This window comes from Sciurus carolinensis, chromosome 9 (genome assembly GCF_902686445.1).
Source record: "Sciurus carolinensis chromosome 9, mSciCar1.2, whole genome shotgun sequence".
Classification (NCBI taxonomy): domain Eukaryota; kingdom Metazoa; phylum Chordata; class Mammalia; order Rodentia; family Sciuridae; genus Sciurus; species Sciurus carolinensis.
Genome location: NC_062221.1, coordinates 136,581,203 through 136,599,957, shown reverse-complemented (window position 1 = coordinate 136,599,957; position 18,755 = coordinate 136,581,203). Strand labels below are relative to the sequence as shown.

General features: G+C 47.8%; 1 protein-coding gene across 1 annotated transcript in view; it reads left to right on the top strand.

Moving 5' to 3' along the window:
• Window positions 1-18,755, top strand: part of Dscam (DS cell adhesion molecule) — a 665,830-nt gene that overhangs the window by 523,448 nt on the left and 123,627 nt on the right. Inside the window, exons 12-14 of the mRNA XM_047564141.1 lie at window positions 12,414-12,610; window positions 13,938-14,034; window positions 14,580-14,708. Of these exons, the coding sequence (XP_047420097.1) occupies window positions 12,414-12,610; window positions 13,938-14,034; window positions 14,580-14,708 (423 nt within the window). The remainder of the gene's footprint in view (window positions 1-12,413; window positions 12,611-13,937; window positions 14,035-14,579; window positions 14,709-18,755) is intronic.

The following is an 18,755-nucleotide window of genomic DNA, read 5'->3' as shown; positions in this document are numbered from 1 at the left end:
AGTTCGTCCCTAGAGTGTGTCCCCCACTTGGGCAGGGCACAGCCAGCTCTGTTTAAGGTGTCCTCTGGGTGGCCCCAAAGCAGACTGAATTCTGAGAACCTCTTCCCCGGCAGAGCTACCTCCCTAGCCCTTGGCCTCACATCCCCCACCCAGCCACACAGTTCCCAGGGTTAAGTCTCAAGTGCCGTCCCTGGCATCAGGGACATGCCTACTAGGATAAGGCTCATTTGCTGTCCACCCAAACTCACACAAGTGCCTAGTGGCCACATGCCCGGACCTTAGAGCTCAGTTTAAACGGGTGCCCAAGACATAAGGCCTTCTCCAGAGCCTCAGAGGCTCTGCGGGAGGAAGCCGGTGCTGCCCCCCACCCCCAGGGGCCTCCACAGCTAGGATGCTTCCATGGCACATGACAGGGTTCCATGAGGTGAACCCCCTGGTGCCTGGTGTGTAAATACTCTCCAGGAAGGACGGAGAGAAGAATGCTATGCTCCTTCTTCAAGAGAAAGGCTGTGAGATGCCATTAAATGTTGCCTGATAGTCTTGAACATTTTGAAACATGTTTCAATGTTTCTTATACCTGTTTTATGTCTGCATACGGGGAACTATGCAGAAATCCATCCACCAAGACTAAGAACTGGTGGAGTTATAAAGGAGCTGTCTCTAGTACTTCCTCAAGTCATTTTGGCTTTTTTGCTCAGGACCATGGCTGGCAGGGACCCGCAGCTGGTTTGGGGAGCACATTTATTGCATGGAGGAGCAGTGAGCGAAAGCTACTCAGGTCCCCATCCGCTGCTTGGCAGTCTTCATTTTCTTTGGGGCTGAATCTTCCTAGCAGGTTTCTGCTTCATTTAGAGCTGTCAATACCTCAATTAGTGCCTGCTCGCCTCCCCTGGGAGGGACCGTTACACATGTCGCTTCACAAGCCTCTGAAATCTAAGAACCCCCTGAGAGCTGCTGGGTCATTAAATATCCCCTGATTAACAGTGCTGTTTGCCAACAGTCCCGTGTTCCTTTCTGCTTCTTCCTTTTGAGGATGTATCTGCTGACATAACAGGAAGTCATGAAGAGATTGCTGCCTGCCAGCGGCTACACTGAAAATATCCCCCAAATGTCCCCTGGCTGTGAAGCTTATGTGCCCACCATGATGCAAGAAAGAGCATTAATTTTAGGTGTGCTTGTGTGCATGCAAGTGTGTGTGCATGACCGTGCAAGTGTGTGCATGCATGAGCGTGTGTGTGTGTGCACACACATGTGTACTTCTCCTGGCATTTACTCAGAAGGGAGGACATGGCCCCCGTCCCTCGTCATCACTACTCCGGGTCAGTAGGTGAGCAGCACCTCCCCCACCTTGAATTCTGCAGCCGGGGAGGTGGCGGCTGGCTTCTGCGGCTGCTCCGCCTGTGCTCCTGCTCCTACGTGCTCGGTCTGCCGCATGATTGGTGTATTCTGAGTCTCGGTAGTGCCCCTCACCCAGCAGTGCTTCAGCAAACCTATAAAACCAGGCAAGAGTGTGGAGACATCTGACTTTGAAGCTTTCCTTTCTAAGGGTGGAAGTTCTTAAATAAGAAAAATGTAGTAATATATCTACTTTCAAATGCATGTCATCTTGACTTCATAAAATTTGGGAGAAAAATTTAAGATGATTCAAATGCTTCAGTGACCCTAGAATTGCCCTGTGTGCATCAAGCATGCACACACACACACACACACACACACACACACACACAGAGGTGTGAGCAGAGGTATACATCCACACACGTGTGCACATATGCAGGTGTACACTCATCTACATACAACATACACGTAGTCATGCGTGCTAACATGGGAAAACTAAAACACACATGTACACACTCACATACACCCTCTCCCAATCTGTGGCAGTCATCTCTTAGAAACATCACTTGAACCCTCTTCAAAAGATAGCAGACCATCATCTCATTCTTATCACTTTAACAGAATCTAGCATTTGAAATATCCCCTTTTTCCTTTTTTAATTCTATCTTGTCAAAATGTAGGTGATATAATAGACATGGCCATTATATCATGTCCCAAATTCACCAATACTTTATTTAGAACCTGTGTAAGGGGAATTTACTTTTAAACAAGCTTTATTTGTTATGTCTACAGGCTTAAATCTTTAAAGTCTCCATAATCCTGTCCCCTGCACACTGTCTGGGTTCTTCCCTTCTTGGCCTTCCCTCTATACAAGTGCATATGAATCTCTTGCCTTAGAGGAGTATATAAGGTAGCTAGGAAATCAAGTCTCGGATGCCAACACTAGCCAGAGCGAAAACGACTCACGTCACCGACGCTTCACCTTCTGAATGGACTTTTCCACGTTTGATTCTGAAGCTCCTCTGATGGAGGCCATTGGACAGGTGAGGAATCGGCTCAGAGCACCAGTGCCCGTCTATGTTACAGAGGCATCTCTGCTGCTTCCAGATCCTGCCCTCACCCCACAGTACCCACACAGGGCCGAGAGGAAGGTTTGGGGCCATGTTAGAGGGACAGTGCACAGAACAGGTCATCTTCAAGCAGAGAGTATGACTGCTGAATTTGCACGTCTAGCAAGTTATGCTGTTGCTTATGCTGTTGGTTCAGGGACACTCTTAAAGAGCGACAGTCTAAACAAATTAACAAGGTTGCTGGGGCTGTGAATCTGCGCAATCATCTTTGAAAACTAGCATTGTCTCAGAATTTGAAGATCCACTTATGCCACGAGGGGAACATTCACTCCTATACACGGACCCTAGAGGAACATTCCTCCATGACAGGGATTCACATGCGAAAATGATCGTGGTTATGTTGTTTTCAATAAACAAAATCTGAAACCCCCGGAATGAATGAACAAATATTCATAAAAGAAATATTATAGAGCAATGAAAACCTGTGGACACTATCCATACAAGAGTAACTAGATGAAGGCAGGAAGACAGAAAAGAATGTGGATGTGTGATGCTATTTTATATACACCGACCGGCAAGGCCTGAGTTATTTGCAATCCACACACAGGCGGTAGAAACGTAACAAACTGCGTGTGTTAGCTTCTGGCTCCGTGTGACCCTGAGCGAGGCATTTCGGCCCCTGTGCCTCAGTTTATACCCTCATAAAATCAGGCAATAGTGGTGGCTACATCCGAGTCTTGCTGTAAAGACTGAAAACCGGTATGGTTCTCAGCATGGAGTTAGGATCATTGTCATCGTCGTCATCGCAGAAGGTGTTTTTCAAAGGACCTTGGATTTCCGTGACACAAGCATGGTCAAATCATACAGGCATGCAGAAAAAGATGATCTGAATCCAGATAACCAGGTAGCAGCCACATGTGCTCCCTGGTGAGCCACGGGGAGCATGTGGTCCATGGCTACCCGAAGGGGGCACCTGGGAAATGACTATTAACCAAATAGAGACCATGTGGCCAGAATGACTTCCAGGGCAAAATCTCAGAAGTTAGAACTATGCAAGGAACTGGAAGTTGAAGGCGGGAAGTCCTGGGCATGGAAGCTTCTTGGAGGAGAATTTTCAGGGAAGGAAACACCTGGGTGTCCTAACAAGGGAGGTAGCACGAGGCTGCCAGGAGAGCTGCACAGAGTCCCAGCAGCCACAGGCCACAGGTACTGCTGCCTCTGCTGCAAGGCAGTGGGGTAGGACGTCAGCCAACCAGTGTTGGTGAGGAGGACGGTTTCTCTTCTCTCTCTGGGTCTCCATGACACACGGCTGTCTAGAGGCAATGTACCTGCTCAGAAGTTAGATCAGGGCTCGGAATCCAACTCCTCTGTCCCTCCCCAAGCCACTTGAAGCTGCTGGTCCTGTTTCCATGGAAACTGCTTGTCTTCTGAAAACTACATCAGAATACGCAGTAAGGGGGAAGAGTGACTGTGGAAAATTCACTTCCAAGACCCTGAGAGGGGTTGGCCTACTATTGGCCTGATGCGTGGTTTCCTGTCCTCTCCATGGGTCACTTGGGTATCCTGATGAAATTGTGACAGTCATCCCTGCCGTGAGTGAGGGGGGCACCCAAGACAGAATTCGGTCTTTCTATAATCTCAGAATGATGTAATGCTACTCCTGCCATATTCTATGACCATGTGGACCATGACTGGTAAGTGTTAAACTACACAAGGGTTGGAATTCCAGGAGGTGGGTTGTTGAGGGTCTTCCTGGGAACTGGCTAACATACCACATGTAATTTTTTTCTGATTAATATTCTCACCCAATTTTTCATGATGACATGATCTACTTAATTATAATTTTTCTGTTATTTCTTTTTACCATCGCTGTTGGTAGAAAATCCAAGTCTATTTACTATTTTCTTTTCTTCTTCCTAATTATTAAAAAGTTTTCTTTTCATTGAGCGAAAGAAAGCCTCATATACATGAACAAACAGGAAGAACCATGGCAGCCATGACCTGCCTATCTCCATGTAAATTGGAGGAAAACGCTGTTTTATATCGTTTGGTTAATATTCATGCTTGTCGTGAAAATGAATCAAACTCTTCGAGTAATGTTACTAGAAACAACTTCAGAGCGAATATAATAGAAACACTAAACGTTCTCCGACTTGGCCCTGACATGTTGAATCCTGTCAGGAGGCCCAGGCAAGGCTGCCAGGAAGGGGAGATGTTGTTATCCCTACTAAAGCCTAACATCAAACACAGCCCACTCTAGCTTGGAAACGTGTATTTGATTAATGGTTATAATCAAAGAAACTTCATTATGTAAGCATAATAACCCAGCCGAGAAGATATTTCAGTATGTGCTCAGAACTTATTAATTCCTGGCTGGAGAAATCATTTTCTTTATAGGGATTAGAGCTGCCCAGTAGGCAGCCTCACTTGCTAAAACTTTTATGAACAATAAGTATTTGGACAAGGAGAGATTTTTGATTCTGCAGTGGTGATAATCACGCTGCGGTTCTGCAGGGTCTTTCTTCAGACACCCTCAGTGGGTTCCACTAACATAATCTCATTAATCCTCATCAGAGCCTTAGGAGGCTGCAAGTCTCATTGTTCTTACAGATGAGGAAATGGAAGTAAAAATAAGTGGCAGAGACCTCAAACGGGCAGTGTTGCTCAGCCCGAGGATGGCTAGCAGAGAAGCAGGCAAGGAAAGGCCATCCCCTTCCCCTTCCTACTGACTTTGAACAAAAAAAAAAAGTTTTGCCCAAGAATCATAGTGGCATTGTTTACGATAACCAAAAAGTGGGAGTGAGCCAAGTGTCTATAAACTCTAAGGAAAATGTGGTCTCTTCATCCATTGATTTAAAAGGAAGGAAATTCTGATCCAGGCTGCAAGGCAGATGGAATTGAGGGTGTTACACTGAATGACATGAGCCAGGAACAAGAGGACCAATGCTGGGTGAGTCCACTCAGACGAGGTCCCGAGAGCCGGCACAATCACGAGCCAGAGTAGGATGGTGGATGCAGGCACCCAGCTTGGGGAGGGGTAGTGAAGAGCCATTGTTTATGGGGTGCCATATTTCAGTTTGGGAAGAGGAAAAAGTTTTAGGGACTGGACTGTGGTGGAGATTGTGCAATAATATGAATGTACTTAGCTCCACCTACAGTGATTAAAATGGTAGAATTTTTGTTATAAATATTTTGACAAATAAGGATCCCAGCATCTGTCCTTTAAGCCCATTGCATGTTGGGGGATGATGCAGGCAAGACAGGCTACATAATTTGCAAGATGCAGAGCAAAACGCTGGAGCCCCTGGATCCAGGGGCTTCTAGGAATGCTCTGGCCCTGAGTAGGAGGTAGGGAATAGGACAGCCCTGTGGTGAGACATTCTGGCCCTGTGGGTCAGCCTCAGCCTCCTCTGCCACAGGTAGGCCAAAAGTCTTTGCACTTGAAATCGGAAGACCTAGATTCTTCTTCTACATCTTCCATTTGCCACTTGCAGGACCTTAGTCTAATTTCTTCCCCCCATCCTATTTTATGATGGGTTAATGTAATTAAGACACTCTCCTGAGAACATACAAACTCATTGCTATTGGATCATGCACATGAAAGTGATCTGTGGCTCAGAGGATGCACAGACATGTGCACTGTTGACCTGGTGTGGCATGAACTGTGGCCTGCCAACTTCCCAGAACCCTGGAGGAAGAGAGGAAGAAAGGGGTGGGGGATCTGAATTATCTTAGGGATTAATGCAGAAAACCTCACTGCATTACTTGTGTGGAGATACTGATTTAATTTTTTTTAATATCATACTAGAGAAGAATAGAGCTTTGGGTGAGGGTAGAAGAGAGACTGAAATGGAATAGTTCTAGTCTTTGCCAATTTTAATCCTTCCTGTTCTCTGTTTCCTTACTTGGAAAGAAAGGAGAAAGGAGAGAAGATGTCAAATATGAAATCAATGTTATAAGTCTCATTCCAATCTTTATTTTTGCCCCTTTGAAGCAGGTGTTGAGTGCCTGCCTTCTCTTTGACCATCTGCATAGACATCTGTTAATATACACTTCAAACCATGAATCTGCTGGAAATGCTATTTCTACACCTCTTAAATGCATTTAGAGCATAATTTAGAATCTGCTGAAAATGATACTTATAAATATGTCTTGGGTCATTTCTATGGCCAGAATTTCCGTCCCTTGGAGTGGCCGTGTGGATTAAGTGGGCGTGAGTGTCAGGGAAGTGACCAGGCACGGCGCCACAGGGGCCAGCTCTGGGAGTGAGGGCGGAATGGTGAATGGGAGAGAGGAAAGGGAGAAGCAGGCTAGGGGAAGGGGGACCATAGAATAAGAAAGGGGGAAACTGAAGGGGAAAGGAGGGAAGATGGGGAGGGAAGAAAGAGAAAGGGGAAGCACAAGAGGGCTGGAGTTGAGGGAGCCGCGGAGGTGATGGAGGGAGTTGGCTCGGGCTGGCGGATCTCTAGTCACTGGCACCTTAAATAAATCCATGTGGTGCCCCACCCCAGAGACTCTTGGCCTGGGTCTGGGCTCTGGTACGCTTAAAAGCTACAAACCCCAGGCCCAGGGCAGCCGGAGACCCTGCCCACTCTGAGCTGCCAGAGGTTGGAGTCAGGCTCCCGGCTCCCCGTCTCTCTGAGGTGACACAGAGAGAAGGCTTGCCCTCCACCAGGGAGACCTGATTCCAAGTCACATCAACAGTTCCAAGGAGGCTGTGCCTTGTCCAGGGCACTTGAGGCTTCTGTGCATCCCCTCCCCCACAACAGAGACCAGGAGACTGGCCACCATCCTAGTACCCTACCTCTGAGCCCTCACTGATTCTTGTTTTCACCTCAGAGAAACTTAAAATAAAATAATGGAAATCATGTAGTCAGTGCATTTTTATTTGCTGATATAATAATAGTGAAAATAAACTAGTTCATTCCAATCCACGCATGAAAATGATAATTGTGGAGTCCAGGTAGTGGATCTACAGCTGCTCAATGAGTTGAATGCTTGAAAAACTTTTCCATAGTAAAATGTTTGGGGGGGAGCATGTGATAAACAGAGTTGAAGAATCATGTCCCTTCCTGAGAGCCTCTTCCTTTCCTCCCACTGGGTGACCTGGTACCTCCTGGAGCTGGGCCAGCATGGGTGCCTTGAGTCCACAGCCACCTCTGTTCTGAATGGGTGAAGGTACAGAGAAACTTCCCCAGATGCAGGACTTTGTTTAGTAAAACCTGGGTGTCCCAGTCAATTAAGCACAGTGGCTGCCCTCCATGTTGAGGGCCACTATTGCAGTCGGTAATGTTGGTTTCTGAATGGGACCCATTGAAGTCAGAAGTTGGTTGACTTTTGTGTTTGGGATGATGATACTTGTTCTTCTCTGTTTTTCTCTTTTCTTCTTTGTAACCTGAAGGGATTAACCCAGAAAATCATGACCAAAAGCTTGTCTAGGTTGAGGTTGGTCTACTCTCTCGTTTGGAGAGTTGAATCATTTAGATATCATCCATTGCAGTGAGACACCCTCATAAATAGCGTGCTGGTAAATGCTCAGCAGTTACCTGTTGAATGTTAGCACTTGCCAATTGCACTGGTGTAAATGCTCCCACTATTGCCAATCTCAAGCTAACTAGGTTATGTCATTGTGCACTTGAGTTGGGCAGAGATGTGCCCAATCAGCTCTCCCTGGCTGGTGACAGCAGCTCCCCTGCAGCATTACATCTTTATGATGCAGAAAAATAGGTCAGATGATGCTTCCTGAAAGCACAAGAAGGCAGATGCGCTGAGAACTAAAGGCGCTATTAGATAAGACTGTGGTTTATGAAGAAAACTTATAAACCAATTTATCACAATGTGAAAGAGTGCCTTCCTTCCTGGATAATTTAAAAGCCATGGCACAAAGCACAGGGTGCTCTTTGTCTCTGGACAAAGCTTTCCTGGTCTGGCTTTCCTTTGTCTGCCAGCAGAGTTGGCCCACAGCCGCTGCTTGGCACCAATCCCTATTAACTCACCCCATCCGCTTGTGATGCTTCAGAGATGCCTGCAGAAGTGTTCCAGCTCTGACATGTTGTCATCTCTCAGCACCCATGGCTGTGACAAGTGAAAAGGTCATGCCTCAAGCATTAGCATTGCAAAGCAGCCAGGATAATGGCTCATTCTCCTAAAAATTCCTTTCGGCCTTTCCTTTGAAGGGCTGATGTACTTGAGCAGGATGGGGGAACATGGACTAGTCACAACATTTCTGATTAAAAGCTGAGTTTATTAGCCAGAATTCAAATATCCATTTTTATGGGACACTCATCCAAGGGAAAATGTGAGTAAAAATTAGCATCGTTTTTGCAGAATAAGACAAGCAAACCCTAAACAAGAGGCCCATGGTTTAGTCAAGGTACTTCTTCCATGCAAAATGCAACAACGCTTGTGCACAATTTCTTTTGAAGAAAGTAAAGGACAGGAAACAAGTAAGTCCTCAAAGTGCTGCTGCAGGTTTTGGAGATCAGTTCTCCAGACGCTTCGTTGTAAAGGCCTAGGAAATGGCTTCCAAGAGATACCAACCTGCACAATGCATGGCTCCTGATTACAGCTCAGGAGGCTGGGAAGCCCTGGCTTGGAATTGGCTCACTCTCACTGGAATCTAAAGAAACAAGAGTGTTAACAGACCTTGGACTTGGGAAGTGATCACATGTACCATGTCCTCACAGGAATTCCGTGTTTATTTCAGGCCTTACCATTTCCTCTTCACAGATGTCAGTCAGTGGGAAGTCCCACTCATAGCCCTGAGTTGCCCACGAGATTGTGAGGCACTAAGTAAGATTTCCAGGACACAGCTTTGTGACCAGAGTTTCTGTGTTTTCTGCCAAGTACATGGGTGTTTCAGGAACAAGGGTCTTTACCAGGAATCAGGGAGGGACCAGGCTTCGCCTTTTGAAGCTAAAATATCTGTGATCTTCCCAGGTTCTGAATCATGTTCACCATCCAGAGAAGAAGAATGAGAAGTAAATTATTTTCTTCTTCTTGGGTCATCACTAGATTCATTAACAGTTTTACAAGCTAGGTCACTTTTGGTAGCTTTGGGATCTCTTGTTAACATGACATCTATCCCTTGGCCCTTATGAGAAAAAAATCTTGACTAGTTGATTTGAGCTCAAAGAGATGGTATCCTTAGAAAGGAACCACCTCTGTCTATGGCAGCAGTGCTGGGGTGAGCTGGGGTTTCTACAGCCAGTAAGCAAGCATCCAGCAGGAAAGAAAGATGGCAGCTCACCTGGCTGCAGATGCACCCAGTGTCTCTTCTTCAAGTTGCCCATCACATGGGTGGAGAGGGACATTCCAATTCCCTTGCCATAAACTCGGAATCTTAACAGGTCCTACCAATTCCTGTTCTACCCTTCTTCTCTGGAGAATGCGAGATGGCATTGGCCCTTGGTGAAAGTGTGGCGGTTTCTCAAAATGTTGACACAGCAGGTCCATCCCTAAGAATTTACTGAGGAAAAATGAAAAATGCTTCTACACAACTTAGAAGCAAATGTTTAGAGCAGAATTACTCCTAATAGCCAAAAAGTGGAAACAACTCAAATGTGTACCAATGGTGAGAAGATAAACAAAATGCAACATATCCATGGGACAGAATATTATCAAGCAATGAAAAGGGACAAAGCACTGATACCCACTGTAATGTGGATGAACTTTGAAAATGTTATGCTTAGTGAAAAATTATCCAGAAAGTTACAGACAGGAGAATAGGTATTATATGATCCCATGTATAGGAAATATCCAGAAATGGAAATAAAGGACAAAATGTAGGCTAGTGATTGCCTAACCCTTGGAGAGGAGGAGGGAAGTGATTGTAAATGGCCAGGAGGAAACATGTGTGGTAATATAAATGCTCTGAATGTGGTGTGAGCATTCAATTTCATATGCTTGTTTTCAGGTTGTAATCTGACATACGTGTGCACATATTCAGGTATTAGATAATGTATGTATTTTTGTGTTGAGTTGAGTAGTGTCTCTCCTGAAATCCATGTCCCTTTGAAGCCTCAGACTGTGACCTTATATGGAAAGAGGGTCACTGCAGATATAATTAGTTAGCAGCACACACTTCATTAATTATATCTGCAAAGACATTAATTATATCTCCACTGAATATATCTGCAAAGACACTATTTCCACATGAAGTCATATTCCAAAGTTCCAGAGGGGCATGAGTTTTAGGAGGCTGCAAATGTGAGCTTGACCTTAGAAACAAGGGAGGGCCTTTCTTCCTCTTTTTGAGGAAATGAAGTAATATGCAGGTAAAAAGATAGATTATTTTTCAATTCTTCCTTGTCTCTTTTGAAATATCTTGTACGTTCCCCTGTTATTAAAATAACTTTAAGAACTTTATGAATAGCCAGACACATTGGCACATGTGTGTAATCCCAGTGGCTTGGGAGGCTGAGGTAAGAGGACAGCCAGATCAAAGTCAGCCTCAATAATTTGTGAGGCCATAAACAACTTAGCAAGACCCTGTCTCAAAATAAATAAATAAATAAACAAACAAACAAATAAATAAGACTAGGAATGTGGCTTATTGGTTAAGTGCCCCTGGCTTTAATCCCAGTACCAAAAAGAAAAAAAAAATTACCCATATTCATTTTAGATTCTGAATCCAATAATCCTGTCACCTGGTGTCCTTACTGGGCTGAGTGTCCATCATGACAAGTTGTTTTCTCATGTATTTTATAGTTTGGCTTTATGTGCACCAGAACCTTATCCAGGAGAATTCCAGTGGCCCGGAGGGAGGACATATCCTTCTGGAGTGTATAAGCTTGCTTTTGCTAAGTTTCTCAGACCCATTACCAAAGTAGGTTCCTCTCCATGTTCATTCTTTGGCATGAGTTTCACTCCAAAGCTATGTATGTGGAGTCAAGTTACAAATTCTCAAGGAAAACATTTTATTTTATTTTTTAACATCTGTAACTCAAACCCAGGCAATTTTTACCTCCTTTGACATTTGTTTTTCATTTTTATTTTAATTTTTGTTTAAGTACTCACTTTCAAGATAGAGTGAGGAGCCCAGATTGGAAAGCCTGACTTTTAACTGCCTCCTCTCAGAGAAGGAAAGCCCCAGTGTCTAGGGCCTTTAGTTTTCCAATATCCATCCTTCGGTATGTGGCTCTGGTTTTCCTCACACTTTCTTGTATGCTTAGGATAAATTTAGGAAGCTATTTTCTTCACATGCTGCCCTGAATCTATAGGTAGTTTATGGTATGAGGGTGGAAGCTCATGCCATCCGCTGCCAGGAATGGAAGTATATGGAAATGAAGTAAAATGCAGGTAAAAATATAGATTATTTTTCAAATCTTCCTTTGTCTCTTTTGAAATATCTTGTACATTCCCTTGTCATTAAAATAACTTTAAGAACTTTTGGAGAGAGAAAAGGAAACTTGAGACGTCTCACAAATAAAGGTTTCCATCTTGTTAATAAATCGGGCATGAGATTCTGTACTGTACATTAGGGAAGGAAGGGCAGACTGGAGGTCCTCAGGTGGCTGGAGAAGATTTGCCAAGTTTGTAAGAACGGCGAGATGAGGCTGGTAAAAAGTGATCACAAGATCAGTTAGCAACTCTCAGGGGTCCATCTAGTGACTAATAAATAACGAAGGCTCCTCTCCACAGCTGGCGTGATGGGAAGGTAATGAGCACAGAAAGGGAGCAGAGGCCTTCATGTTAAGTCTCTTTTCCACACGGACCAGCAGTGAGACCATTTTCTGGAGTGTCCCGGGAAAGCAGGCCGTGTCCCTGCCGGGGAGAGAGCAGCACTCCATGGATGGGACACCACAGCCTCTGCCTGGGGACGTGTGGTCAGGTCCCACTGTCCTGCCCCTCCCCGGTTACGTGGCCCATGATTGCTGCTCAACAGTTTCTTGAATGTATTTTATTTCAAAGGAAAATCTCTTTAGCCCTGATTTAGCGGAGGGCTGTAGTGGGAAACGTCAGGAACGCGGCTTTGCTGAACGAGTGGCGTCCCTCTTGGTGTTTCAGTTCCCGCAATGATAACATCCTACCCCAACACCACGCTGGCCACTCAGGGGCAGAAGAAGGAGATGAGCTGCACGGCCCATGGCGAGAAGCCCATCATCGTGCGCTGGGAGAAGGAGGACAGGATCATCAACCCAGAAATGGCCCGGTACCTCGTGTCCACCAAGGAGGCGGGCGAGGAGGTGATTTCCACTCTGCAGGTAAAAGCACAGTAAATGCAGCAGAAGGCTCCCCGCCCTGCGGGAGCACACGCCTGCCCTTGCCCACCAGCCATAGATGGCCAACCATGCGTTGGAATTTATTTGTGAAGCGCCATTTCTCTCCCCATCATTCGGCAGAGATTACCAAGTAGCCTTCAAAATACTGCTTCATCATAAGCCTCAGCAAGAGCGGCACTATCACGAACCTGGGCAACCAACTGTAATTAGAAAAAAGAAAGAGCGAAAAGCAGGGTTTTCAATGTTTGTTAATCCTGTAGAAAGACAGACCATGTTGTGTGCATGTTTTAACTTCCTATTAAAAGAAAAATTGGGTGGGCTTTGGGACAAAAATATTATAATGAAAAATATTCTGCTTATTGGAAAAGATCTGATGGAAAATGCTTAAATCAATATAAGATCACAAACTCGAGAATGAAGTATTATAGTCTTCTCTGGTTGTTAGCACACTGGTAGTTAACTAAGCGATTTTTTTATTAGGGAATTGAGGGTAAGGATGCCATAACAGACACGTGGGAAAAAGATGAAGCCCTGCGTATGAAACACTGATGTGGGTTCTCTCACAAGGGTCCAGTCCTGCAGTCTACCTGCAGCAGAATTCAGGGGCTGTGCAGACTCCCGAGGATATCAAATTGGCAATTGCCCAGGTCCCTTATGAAAAATGGAACAGTCTTTTCACATAACCTGTGCATATCCTCCTGTACACTTTAAATCACTTCTAGATTATCTTGTAACACCTATTACAATGTAAATGCTATATAAATAGTTGGTATATTATATGGGAAATATGTAAAGTAAAAGTATGTATATGTTCAGTACAGACACAATTGTTTTTCTAAATATTTCCAGTCCACAGTTGGTTGAATCTGTGGAGACAGAAACCCACAGAAACAGAGGGCCGACTGTATTTTTAGATGTCTTTTTAGGCCTGGCTGCTTTGAATGCTCTAAAGTCATACCATGAAAAAAAGAAAGCGATGTCTATGTGGAATATATATCAACCTGGCCACAACATCCTACATAAATTACACATTCAATTTAATGAGCTAGCAGTTGACATGGATAATGTGCATCAAATCTACCCAGCTGCACATTTGCAATTACAGTGAAATAGTTTGTCCCCAGAGGGTCTGTGTGTGTGTGTGTGTGTGTGTGTGTGTGCACGTGCGAGCTGATCTGTGTTTGGGTGTGCATGAGTGTAGGATGGCAGAGGGTGAGAAAGTGGAGATCTTTCCAGATCAAAACCATTTCAGTTGAACTCTGGCTTTGTGCTACTGAATCAGATGCATTTCTTTCTGCTTTACTCACAGATTTTGCCAACTGTGAGAGAAGATTCTGGCTTCTTCTCCTGCCATGCAATCAATTCTTATGGGGAGGATCGTGGAATAATTCAGCTCACAGTGCAAGGTAGGAAGGAGACGGCATAAGGAAAACAGCCATTTCAGGACAGGAAGGATGCGCTGGCCTCAGGCATCCATGTGGCCCCAGCCTGCTAGGTGACACTGCCCAACTCTCAGAGCATTGTGAATATGTATGAAGGGATCTTGAAGCAGCATTTGGCAGAGCCTGTGGTTATGTCAATGTGCAGCCCCAAAACAGGGAAGAAAGGCTTGCAGGAGTTAAGGCAGATGATGAGTCCAACAGAAGTCCAGGTACTGGACTCTCGGGACGGAAGGGAAGTTTAACATTCGGGGCCAAAGTAAGTTTTGAGTTAGAGATCCAAGTTAGAATGGTGACATTTACACCCAGGTTGGACCCAGCTCCACTCCACACGAGCCACGTAAAGCAGAGGCTTGGATAAGCAGAGCTGCTCCTCCTAAGCATGGTTAGGAGAAAGTAAATGCTGTCCACGAGAAGCGTCCATCACCGTCTAAAGCCGACTCCGCTTTCACCTGAGCAGGTGACCTGAGCCTGGTTTGCGCTAACTCCTGGTCTTTCTGTTGATGACACAGAGCCCCCAGACCCTCCCGAAATTGAGATCAAAGATGTCAAAGCACGCACAATTACGCTCAGGTGGACCATGGGGTTTGATGGAAACAGCCCCATCACGGGCTACGATATTGAATGCAAAAATAAATCAGGTAAGTCCCTTGCTTCCTCCAGCTCTATTTCTGCTTCAAGAAACCTTTTTTATCTTACTTGTTTTATATTCATCTTACCCTTAAGAACATACCTCTTCCACTCTCGGAAGCTCGGAGGGTGCTCTTTCCTCGGTGGGTCCCTTCCCTTGCACAGAGTGCGTCCGGTTTCCTCCTGGGTCGGGCCCAGGCCTGCCTGGATCTTAGTGGGCCAGCAGGACCTCAGTCCCACTCCCCACTGCCTCTCAGGCACGCCTGTCCCTCAGGGACATGGGGCAGCTGCTGACAGAACCCGGCCCCTGCTGTGGCCTCTCCTAGCTCGCCTGCCCGCTTCACCTCCCGCCCCCACTGGTGACGGCCGCGGAGCAGGAGCCCGCCCCAGGTCCCCATGCTGAGCCAGTGCTGCTGGGTGTCTGCAGGCTGCGCCGGGCAGCGGGGTGTGTGTGGAGAGGGGAGCTGCTCCTGCCATCGCGGGGCACTTGCTCTGCAGCAGCCTCCTGGCAATGCCACAGGCACGGGCAGGGGCCTCACAGCTGCCCCCGGAGCACTTGGCCCAGAGCATGCACATGAAACTGACCCGCTGTCAGCACCCTCGCAGGCCGGCCACTGACGGTCTTCCAGGGACGCCATATTTAGGAACATCATTCTGAACCTTATGGTTCATCCACCCAAGGGTGTATTACCACCCCTGTGGCCCCTAGTTAGAATTTTTACTGTGTCTCATAAAAGGCATGAGGAAGGAGAGCCCCAGACGCATGGAAGGGTTAACACATTCGGAGAGCCCACCGAAGCAGCCTCCGCTCTGGCTCCCTGGGCCCCGTACGTTGCTGCGGATTACCCTGTCATGACCAATTTGGTCTCCTCGGTGCTGAGCTGTAGTAACAAATCAAGCTCAAGGACTTGGAAGAGGCAGGTGCAGGGGAGGAATATGCAGGAAGAGCGTGCCAGGGACAGGGTCTGGAAGTGGGGTAGGCGGGATGCCAGGAAGGTGAAGGAAGGCTGGTGAGGGATTGGAGGAAGCAGAATTTGGAGAGGAAGAGGATGTATCAAATCAAGGTCTAAGAAATAGTATCTGAGGTTGCTGGCAAGCAAAGGGGGTGGCTCGGCCTGCTGGCCTCGGGTTGCACACAGAGACACTGAGGCGAGTGTGGCGGACCCGAGGCCCAAGGCAGACCCTCCAGGGGTGTCGGGGGCTCCCAACAGCACGGCCCCTGGGGAAAACGTCAGAGCCATGCCCCATGCTCGGGAGGCACAGTGACCGAGATGAGCCCAGCACGACAGTGCTGAACCCAGCAGAGGGTCTTGTAGGGCCGGGTCAGACAGGCTTCTCCAGGGCCACTGCAGATGGAGGTTGACCTTGCCTCTGTTCCAAAGCAATGGGCCAGGCTGGAGCCAGCGTGGCGTGAGTGCCGAGACGCAGGTCTTAAGGTGGAGAAGCGCTTCTCGTGGGAGGAGAGACTTCCAGGGACACAGACAGCAGTGATGGGCGAGAAGAGAGGTGCAGCGGGGCATCCGGAGTTGCCTGACAGACCCCAGAGGGCGGGGTGGGGCAGGGTGGCCCCGGCCCTCCGCTTGCTGAGCCTGGGGCTGCCAGCACTCTGGGCAGGGCACACAGGCGGCCTCACTGAGGAGCAGGTGGGGGCCTCTACTGCCTTCAGGGAGGCCTGGTCTCTGGATGCCGGTGACCTTCCGTGCCTCGGCAGGGGGACCTGGGCTCTCGCCTGTGCTGGCGCTGCCTCTGGTCTGTGCGGCTTCATCTGCCTGCTCCCTTCTGCTGTCCTCATCTACAAAACAGGAGACCGCACGGCCACTGTGTGGCCACAGGCTGCCTCTGGCTGGAAGCCCACCCTTCTGGGACCACAGAGTCCACTGTCCTCGGGTCCCACTCCTCGTGCTCACAGGGCTTCACTCCCTGTTATTCCTGGCTAGTGCCACTATATGGCACCATCTGTGTACCTCTGTGTGCATTGATTAATGTATCACTAGTGTATGTCACCTCTCCCAGATTGGCGCTCCTCAGGGCTCCCCATGGTCCATTTGTGGAGTACCTGCCATGCAGTAGGCACTCCGTGGATACTCAGTGAACACTCTTTAAGAGGGGAGTGCATTTAAATCAGTTTACTCATTGCCTGGAACACGGTCAATATCTAATAAGTGGGAGCTTTTCTTATGGCTCAAACATGCATGAAAATATGCTCACACATTTTCCGCCTCCAAAACCCAGCCTTTGTTCAATGACCTGTCCCCTGCTTAAGACATCTTAGCGCCGCCCTCTGCCCAGCCAACTCTCCTGCAAGTTCTCTGAAGTCAAGGCCTCTGATTTTTGTGTCCTGGATCCCTGATGCCTGGCTCTATGTCTGGCATGCCAAAATCATGCAGGAGACATTTGTCAGATTTAATTTGCATGAATTGAATTCTGGGAATGGTCTTTGTCAGCTGCAGCATCTTTAAACAGGCTGGATTGGGCTGCACGTAACCTGGGGAGCGCTGCTCATCTAGCAAGCAGGTGCAGGCAGGTCCGAGTCCTCCATACTCCACAGGAGACAGGCCAATGCCGTGGCTAAGATATGCACATAGCCCGGGACGAGGCAGCTCGAGGTTGTAGTGGGTGCCAGGAGAGTCATTGGGGAAGAGCCCCTGGGATGGGTGGGCCCAGCTGGTGGCCAAGGGCTGCATGCACTAGAGCCCTCCAGAAACTGCATTCCTTTTGGTTAGGAAGACCGGGAGGAAGGCAGGGCTGGCAGTTCCAGCAACTGCACTCGGCGCTCTAAGAGCTGTGTTGTTGGTGTCTTTGTGGATTAGTTGCTTCCTCAATAAGTTTTTGGTGTATAAAAATTAGAATCATAATTTAAGCAAGTGCAGTTTTGAGACTAAGTACACAGAAAACAGAGTCTTCAAGTTCCAGCTTACATGTCACTTCTTCCAGGAAGCCCTCCCTGACCATCCACTCACCCTCTCTGCTCATAGCATCCATACCCCTGGTTGGACTTGTGACTATTTACTTAACATCTGCCCCTGCTGTGCAGTTGTCCCCTTTATGGCCCTAGAGAGCCCTCCAGGTGGGAACAGCATCTGGCAAGTCCTGCACCACATCCCTGCAGGGTCCCCAGCACCTGCACACCTACTAGACTCAGAGCAAACCTGAGCTGATTCCCAACCCATTCTTGGCAAAGCTTCTTTCTTCTACTTTTCATGGATTTGCCACAGAGGCAGCTCATTGCCACTATTAAAGTACGCCACCTTCTCAGCAGAGTGTCATCAGCTGAGGTGGGGCCATCCCGGGAAGAGGCTCTCACTACCCTGAAGCTCAGCTCTGCCTTGACCAGCGGCAGCTCTTCAAGCTCTTACCTGCGCCCCACCGAAGCTGGCCTTCCTGAGTCCAGTGGCCCTCTTCCCACCCCTGGGCCCTTTGGCCAAGTGACAGCCTCCCAGGACGTGGAGGCAGTCGAGTAGCCTAGGTTTTCTATTTTCCAATAAATACTGAACCCCCAAGTCTCTTCCCCTGCAGCCACCTCCTGACCACCCACTCGGGCAGCCAGCGCGATCCCCGTCCGTCGCCTGAGGGACAGCACGCAGGGGCCATCTCTCATCAGAGAGTCTCCTCTCTTCCTCTTGCCCGCAATTCCGTGTCTCCTTGGTGGTTGTTACTTGGCTTCCAGGGGCTGCCCCTTCTCCTCCACATGGACAGCTCCGTCCATGATACTAACAGTCCCTTTGGGCATCTCGTCCTGTGGCCCTGGCTCACCAGCTTGCCGTTTTCTGTGGGCACACCCTTCCCTTCCCTTCTTTGAAACACAGATGGCCACATCGCATATCTGTCTTTGGGCGCCTCTCTCCTCTCCCCGCACCTCCCAGGTCTCTGAAGGTGTCAGCACTGTGGTCAGCTCCCAGCAACCTGGGATGGGGCCACCCAGGCCAGGAACAGAGCTTCCCCACGTGGCGAGTGCTCTTCCAGCCCTTTCCTCTGGGCTTCCTGCCCCCATCCTTCCCCGAGCAAGGACTATCACCCTGAAGGAGGAGAGGATAGTGAAAGGGGCTTCCCTGTGCCTC